Source organism: Neolamprologus multifasciatus, chromosome 20 (genome assembly GCF_963576455.1).
Source record: "Neolamprologus multifasciatus chromosome 20, fNeoMul1.2, whole genome shotgun sequence".
Lineage (NCBI taxonomy): Eukaryota > Metazoa > Chordata > Actinopteri > Cichliformes > Cichlidae > Neolamprologus > Neolamprologus multifasciatus.
In genome coordinates, this window is record NC_140458.1 from 32,929,529 (window position 1) to 32,938,208 (window position 8,680).

Below are 8,680 nucleotides of genomic sequence, written 5' to 3' on the forward strand. Positions count from 1 at the left end.
CTCTATTTTGAATGTTTATATAAACAGTATAGAAATCTTTGATAAATAATCACGCATACATAACTGTGTCACAAGTTGAGCTTTCATAAATCTAATGATAAGGGGCCTCAGGTTGTTTTTAATGCTCCAAAACTTAAAGATATTTCATTTGTCATCAGTGAAAAGCAGCAGATCCACACAGCTAACAAGCTGGATCGAGGGATGTTTTCAGTTTTCTTAAAAGAGTAAGTTAAATGATTTCCCAATCATCAAACAACACTGTTTACTGTCAGTCAACCTGATCAATTAAAATGCTAATCATTTCAAACCCAGTTAACAGTATTGAAATGAAATTGGTTTCATGGTATGCAAAAGCACAGCAGTGGAACGTTTGTACTTGTCACACTGCGCCCCTTTTAGAGCATGCTCTATGGAAATAAGCTTCTTACATCTGCTTTAACTAATGACCAGGTGCCATTAAATGGCCTTGGTGTCATACTCATTCGTTTGCATTTCCTGTCAAGTGCTATTTATCCATGTTCTCGGCACAGTCTGCCCATTGTTTTCGTGTCACTGCTCAGAGTCTCTATAAATAAGATCTTGTGGGTGACGTTAGTTCCTCCTTTCTCAGCCCCTGTGTTTATGTGTGTATTTATGTGTGTATTTATATGTAAATGTGCAGGCTGTGGCTGTTGGTGTGCTGTTTTTTCTAGTTATCCTGTTTATCTCACAGTCATTTCCTCATGGTGGATTTAATAGAACAGCAACTTTTTGCCTTGGTATGTATTTCTTGTGATATAGGGTAGTAACGGTGTTCTAGATTAGCATCACTCTTGTCACCAAACTGTAACCCACAGGCAAACAAAGACACTTTTATGCAGAGCAAACTGGTATCGCTGGCTAGAAGCACCACGCTTAGAAAACAGTCCTGCACTGTACAGAGCCTCGTTTCAGACATTTGTGCCCCCGTCTACACAAACGTCCAGACGGAGAGATATAATCTGTTAGGTTAGATGTAATCTCAGATTACAGATTAGGATAGAGACCAAAATGTGAGCGCTGGATGGCTTTCAAGATGTAAAAGCGGCGTTTTATTTACAGCTTTCTGTGTAATCCAGCCAGTTATCCTGTTTGAGTTTCATGGTTGTGTGCATTTATGGGTTGACAGGAAACGTGTCACATGCAGGTCTCTGTGTGCAAAAGACAGTCAGGCAAGCGGAAATTGTGGGTGACAGTCATGTCACTTGCTAATCTGCTCAAAGTAATTATAGAGATCTCTCGGTTGGGGAGGGGGCTTGAATACATATGCGTAAACAGGAGAGGGTCCTTGGAGTTTGCATTCACTGTGACACAATCCATGTTTGCTGAGATTACATCAGATTGTTGCAACGTCCTCTACAGAGAAGTGAAAGAAAACTAAGGAAAAATGCTGTCTCAGTGCCTTTTGTTCATATATCATGAGCATGTGGATGCCAGGAGGCTTTTCAGCTCTAATGTTGCCTTTGTGTGTGTGTGTAGATCAGGCTAATGGATGGGTGGGTGTTGACTGTTAAACAGAGATTCATAGATCAGCTGTTATCTCAGGGTTGAAGCTCAAGGCCAAGATTTAGATTTTCATTCAGGAGAACTGTGCAGTGATTCCAGGACTGAGGGAAATCACTGGCATTAAAAAGCGCTTCACTGAGCCTCTCAGTTGTTCATGACCTAATGAATATCATTTAAAGAGAAGAAATCTTGGCAGCAGTTGTGGCACTGATTGAAAGAGTGGCTGAGACAAACACTGACCTCGTTGCTTTAGTTTTATATAAATATCTCAAATGCAGTGCTGTTTCTGGGTATTGGCAGCTGGAATTAAACTGCTTCCAATACAAATTTCAGCTCTTCCTGATTGGTAAAAGAACAGCACAGACATAGTGGGTTGGGAGGGACAGAGTAAGGTGTGCATAGAAGATCACACTGCATTAAGGTAAAGACAATAAAACACAAAAACTGAGACAAATCGCAACCAAAAACAACCTCCTGTATACCTCCAGGTCATGTACTGACCATTAAGCGTTCTCTTTAACAGCTTTTTTTCCCTTTGTATTTGGAAAACAAAAAGGGGTGCTGTTCATGGGTAATAGTAATCCAAGAAGCGAAATTTTAGCTGTATCAGCTACAGCCAGTCCGATGATTCAACATTTGAGCTGCTTGGAAAACCACAGGGAGCAAATGTTATGTCATGAATGCTTAATGCCCAGCCATGTCGTCAGAGAGAAATTCACTTTTCATGATGGTTTCAGTTCTTGGATTTGATTTGACACGGTCACGGGGCACACAGTGCTGTAGGCGTCCATTGACTTTATCCTCTTTCACAGGTTCATAAAAATATCTTTTTTCCGCTTTTTCGAGCGTATGTCATGCCACATATAAGTCGAAATCACAACCAGGGTGTTCTCCTGTGGCCTCCTCCCAGGGAGGCTTTAGCAAAGAACCCACAGGAAAGTAATCATCGTTGTAACAGTTTGAGGTTTTATTCACAAATGATCAGAAATAACTAGAAAAGAAATTGCCTTTGTGTGTTGCTACCTGTCTAAGACCCAATCGGAGCCTCCAGGAAAACACCCTGACAACAAGATCAAGACGTCTACGCGTGGAGTGATGCACAGTGCACAAATAAACAGTTAATCTCCAAAAACTCAAATGGCTCTAATGTGCCGGATCATAGTGGAGAATGCCAGTGCAGATTAAATCTGAAGTGCTCCGTAATCCCCTACTGTGTCAGAAAAAGTTGTAGCCCTCCGCAGTTATCAGCGTGGCTGGGAATGCCGTTCATGTGAGTGTGTTTATCCCCTCTGTGACCCTGCGCTGCCAGCTATTAGGAGATCGGTCCACTGTATGACTTGTCTTGAAGTATGAGGTCAACATCGGATATTTTAAAAGAAGACTCACAGGGTCACTGTCATCTGGTTTTGAATGAGCTCTGAAAATGTCACAAACAGCACGATTAACACAAAAAAACAGTCAGTTAGAAGGTCTGGCTGCCAAGGAGAAGGACTGATAATTGCTTATAGATCAGACATTTTTATACGCTCTTAAAGATACATTCATTGGTGATACTGTGGCTCTATCACAGCATGCTGGGCAGGTTCAGCCGATCCTTGGACGAAGTACGCATTCCTGGTTTGACATACTGACACACATCTCACAGAGAAGGCCTGTAGTGCCAGTACACCTCAGGCCCTGTCAGCATTCATTCTCTTGTGTGCTGAAGCGCCCTTTAACCTGCCCCAGCTGTGTATACACACATACACATGCACGGATACATTAGCTTCCTGCACCTCAGGGACGTTTTTGGAACTATGAGCATTCTCTCTTGGCCAGTTGGCCCTCTCTGTTAGTATGGTGTTTTCCAATCAGCACATTCCTCTTTCTCTAGACAGACACAGTGAGACGATTTTGGCAGCACACACACAGGGTGGGGTAATGCTCATATCCTGTCCCCTGACCTCAGATTACACACACACACACAGTTACTGTACTGTTTTTGTTCATGCTCACACTCAAAAACACCACATTCTTGCACTTAACACATGCAGCTTTTTCTCTGTTTTGAACCAGCTGTCACAGTCAGTCTTTAAACCCAGAGCCTTCCAGTGTCTTTCTTCCCACTGCCAGCCACATAGCTGGTGTGCCTGTGCCAATCCGTGCCTGTTGTACTCACCCGACACCAGCACAGACTCTCTTCTGTCTGCGTTAATGACCGACGGCGCTCCGTCCATCTTTCCATCTCTTCCCCTTCTTCCCTCCCGGCACCAATTGGGCACCAGGACCGGGCTTGGCGTAACCTTGTCTCCGACAACAATAACTGCTCCACTCCACTCCAATCAAGTTGCTGCTGATTGTCTCGCTTGCATGTCTGCCTATGAGTGTTTTCCTGTGTATAAACAAGTCTGTAGCATGCCAGAGAGATGGAGAAACAAAGACTGCAACAAGCTGCTGTGTCTGAATTTCAGCCTAGTGTGCGAACCCAGGCATGAACTCCAAGCTGAATGCTCGCCATCCCCATTTTTTTCTTTTTGCTCCCCTGCACAGAGGGAACGACAAAGCACTCGGCACTCAGTCACACACTGCTTTTCACTCTAAAACTGTTCAACTTTGTTTTGTTGGCTTTTTCTCTACAAATGTAGAGAAATGTCATTGTCTACAAAAATCTGGGACTCTCCACCATTTGACCTTAGAACTGAAGAAGCCTCTCGGATGAGAGGTGAAACGTCTTCAAGCAACTTAAAGAAGTCCAGACGCTTTTCTTTGCAAGCTCCTTTGACTACGATGACCTGGATGACTGAGAACCTTCACAGACATACTCTATGAATGTTATTCACTTTTACTCTGCTTCTCATAATATGAGTGTTGTGAAACCTCCAAATTGTATTGGAAGGATAAAAAAAAAAGCCTCATACTTAACCTATTCTGGCAGGCACACACACAATCATAGAGGGGACTTCCTTTCTGATTCTCTTGTTTATACAAGCAAATCCTACACTCCACTGGATAGTGACCAGAGTGTGAGAAAACTTTAAGAAAAAACACACTCTATCTCAGTCCCACACGAAACTCCCCACCCGGCCCCGGCTTATCCAGCACACCTCCCTCCAGTCTCCCTGCTGAACCTTGGCTCACTGTTTCTCTCCTTATTTTCTTTCATTGTTGCTTAATGCACACACTGGTCTGCATTCCCTGTTGCTGCTAGTGACTCTCAGCTTCCCCCCCCCATGCTCTCTGTAGGTCCCCCTCATTGTCGCTGGTCAGTGTGGAGGAGGTGTCAGGAGATTGAGGTTAAGCAGCCGTTTGAGATTGGCACTTGACATAGCATGCGGTGTTATCGCTGGACACAAAAGAAGGCGACTAACAGAGAGAGTGTGGGAGATTGTAGCATTAGGATTGTTTGTGTTTTCAAGGGGAGTGTGTGTATGTAAGGGTGTGTCTTTCATGCATGTTTGCAGTGAGCAGACTGTGTGTTTTGGGGTCCCAGTTAAATGGACTTTGTCAGGCCTGTGCGGCTCTCTAGCACGCTCTAGTATCACTGAGAATCCTGCCAGGCCGAGGCCGAATGAGGAAGGGGTGGTGCTGGGTCTACAGTGGGAAAAGGTCGGGACAGTTAAATGACCGAGTCCCATGTGAAACTGGCTCACATGGCTTCCTTTTTTGCTCTGCTTACCATCCCAACTATTCCCAATGTTTTGGCATTGTTCTCCGCCTGGTTACGTGCTGCTCGGCGGAGTCATACTTGGGTTTTATAGCCAGCAGGCATATTTATTCACTGGGGCTAATGTAAGGCCAAACAATGGCGTTATCTCTTCGCCTTGTTGTAAATGGATTTAGCTGTCAGCATGTGGAGTTCAGTGGATTTGGTTTAAAGTGGATTATTATTATTATTGTGACTCAACCCTTGAAAATGTATTAGGGAAAGCAGAGGCTGTACATGTGTGTGTCTGTGAGTCTGTGTGTACGTAGTTGTTTGGAGTTTGTGTGGTAATTATGACTAACCTAACAGTTTGGTGTTGCTGTCCTCTCTCCTAGGTGACATCACACAGAAGGGCTATGAGAAGAAGAGAGCCAAGCTGCTGGCCTCCTACATCTCCCATTTGCCAAGTAAGACCAGTTCTTCTTCTGCTCTTGGAATTTTTTCATGTCACATTAAAGCCTTCCTTCTTCTTTTTCTCCATTTGTGTTTTTTTTCCGCCTCCCCTGTCAGCAGTGTTATTGTTGTTCAGGCTGAAAAGCAAAACAAGGCTAGATTGCATAAGAAGATTCCTCAAATTTACATTTACAGATGGAAAAAATGGATTCTTTATGTCGTATTGTAGTTTTTTTCTTTTTTCATGTCTTTGAGAAGAAACTTGACTGACTTCTCAGTGTGAGTGTTGATTGTCTTTGTCCAAGTTAGCAACATAATTTCTGGCTTTCTGTGGCACTCTAGTGGCCAAAATGAGAATTGCACATAAGGTAACCAGTGATGCACAAATATCTTTAATAACTTCATCACCACAGGTAAGCCACAGCTGAACAAACCCATAGTTCCTGTCAGACTTTCTGCTGTATTTAGTGCGTATCCAGTAAATGTGATACATTCTGAAACTGTTTCAGTTTACAGCTGTGGGGAAGTACTAAAGCTTCTCTGTGTTACTATGTGACAGACAAACTGATTTGTCTGTCAGTTTCCTCAAGCAAGGGTGTGGTGTTTCCTTCGGAAAGTATTGCACCATGCCAGCAGCGGCGTGAAAAAAACATCTTTCTCGATGTGTCACTTTAAGCTATTTAAAAAAAAGAGAGAGCACCACTACACTTCCTTTTCCTCTAGTTTAACCTTTGTTTTGACTTGTGCTGCCAAAACATTTATGTGATTACACGCAAAGATCGTATATTAATCTAGATTTCATTTGGAAAAAACTTTTTTTTTAATACTTGAATGAAAGTCCCATTGTTTTTAGTGATTTCTGCTTTCGTTTGACTTTTGCTGGCAGCTTGGTTTGAATGTCGGAGCATACACCAGAAAGCTTTGAATCTCCAGGGGTGACCGCGTGCTCCTTCACTCGTCCTGTTATCCCTCAAAACCATCATCTCCTCAGGGACTCGGTTAAACCAGTTCCCTCTGGGAGGCAAAGACAGTTGACTAAAAATATAAATGTGACCCAGTTTCATGTACTCTGTTAGCATTATAGCTTGCATCAGTCAAGTACATGTCCTTATTTCACTGTTCACAGGCTGTATGAGGCTAAATTTGGAGAGCTTCAGAGAAGGTCATATAATATTTATGCCTACACGTTGCTGTAATAGCATTATGTAAAGCAACGTGTGCTCTGTTTGTCTGAATTTCCTGGATCTCATGTTAGATTGTTTGTTTTTCTTTTAGTAATGGTCCCCTAAATATAGACTTTTATTGACTTTTCACATGCTGGGCTCTGTTCTGTAGATGTGGATCTGCCTCTACCAGATGTGCAGCTTTCCCCGAGCCGCAGTGCCGACCCTACCCCCAGTCCTGAGGCCCCGGGCCCCTCCACCTCCTCAGCCTCCAGACACCATCGTTCACACCGCAGCGGAGGCGCCAGGGACGAGCGCTACAGATCAGGTATGCAGCACAAAATTCACTACAAAAGCACACAGGTACAGTTGGGGTCAAAAGTTTACATCATGGAGTTTACCTGTAAATAGTTTCTTTGATTTGGAATGAATGCAAACAATTCAAGTCATTGTTTTAACTTTAATTGTTAAAACAATTATAGAATTTCCTTTATTTGGGAGATATATCCTCACAAATCTTCAACAGGGTTTAACGTTGGCGCGCTAATGGCATAACCTGGTGCTCCAGCAATTTCCACTCCATGGCAGGCTTGAGCCTTGGTGGTTCCTGGGTTGTTCCTAAACATCCTTATCATCTGAGGGTGACAGAAATTTCTCCAAGAGACCTTATCAACCTCTGTAAATCTATAATTCTCCTTGGATATCTATATACCAGAGAATTGATCAATCTAATGAGTGCCATTAATCATGATCACTAACCTGAAGTTCACAGGTTTCATCTTTGTTGTTTTTCTTTGTTTTTCTCACTCTGGTTATTCTCTATTCTATATTTATGCAGACATCCATACAGAAGCTGTCCAGGCAGCACTGGCCAAACATAAAGAGGAGAAAATGGCTCTTCCCATGCCAACCAAGAGGCGCTCAGCCTTTGTCCAGTCTCCCATAGATACCTGCACACCTCCAGGTAAGCTTGGTTCCACCCACTCTGAGATCAGATGGTTGCTGGTGATTGTAGCTCCTAACAATCCCCTTACCAAAACATTAAAAGTGATTGAATTCTAATTTCTTTCACGTTTTCTCTTACCCTTAGACACATCTTCTGCATCAGAGGATGAAGGCTCACTGCGCAGAAAGGCAGCACTCAGTGCAGCGCTAGCTCAGACCCTGCAGAGCCCCGACTACTGGATCAACCGCTCCGTCCAAAGCTCTTCCACATCCTCATCTGCTTCCTCCACCCTCTCCCATGGAGAGCCCAAGAGTCAGCCCCAGCCCCAGCCTCAGCCTGCTGCTTCCTTGTTAGCTGACGTGCTAGCCCACACACGCATTGGTAAACTGTCCTGATGGAGAACTCCCAGCGTTGATCCATAAATCTCAGTGATAGTGTCACTGCCATTAATGATGCTATTTTTCTCCGCCCTAACAGAAAACAGTGTCCCCCCCAGATGTGACGTCCTCTGCTTCTCAAGACAGAGGGTCCAGGGTGGATCTTCCCCCAGCAGTCAGGGGCATGAGCCGTGGACAGAGCCGCTCCAGCATGCTGGATACTGCTGACGGTACACTCACTTAAGCCAGAATGTCTGTTAACGTCTGGCTGTGGTACAAATATATATAAAGTTTTATGTGGGGAGAAAAACTCTAAATTATTCTTCATTTTCTGAAATATTTGGAGTCTGGGTGACTGTCTTTTGGTTCTTTCCTCATTTCAAGCAGTTCAGTCATTTTGGTATTCTAATCATGACATCGGACGATGTTTGACTGTTTTGCATTCACTGTGTGGTTCAAAGCATTGCAGTGAGAAAAGCGATTGAATGTGTTCCAATCAACGTACAATCTACCCATGTTCATCCTCGATCACCTTCAACATCATCCTCATGTCACTGTGTGGTGAATGCTGCTAACGACCGATATTTTGTGTTCT

The 8,680-nt window shown here is 43.6% G+C and overlaps 1 protein-coding gene across 1 annotated transcript in view; it reads left to right on the plus strand.

The window, feature by feature from the left end:
* The window catches only part of LOC146495354 (disco-interacting protein 2 homolog B-A-like), a 26,447-nt gene extending 18,131 nt beyond the window's left edge, over positions 1-8,316 (plus strand). The window contains exons 2-6 of the mRNA XM_085146513.1: positions 5,542-5,613; positions 6,935-7,090; positions 7,601-7,726; positions 7,853-8,089; positions 8,186-8,316. Of these exons, the coding sequence (XP_085002639.1) occupies positions 5,542-5,613; positions 6,935-7,090; positions 7,601-7,726; positions 7,853-8,089; positions 8,186-8,313 (719 nt within the window). The 3' untranslated portion in view covers positions 8,314-8,316. The remainder of the gene's footprint in view (positions 1-5,541; positions 5,614-6,934; positions 7,091-7,600; positions 7,727-7,852; positions 8,090-8,185) is intronic.
* Positions 8,317-8,680: the final 364 nt, after the last annotated feature.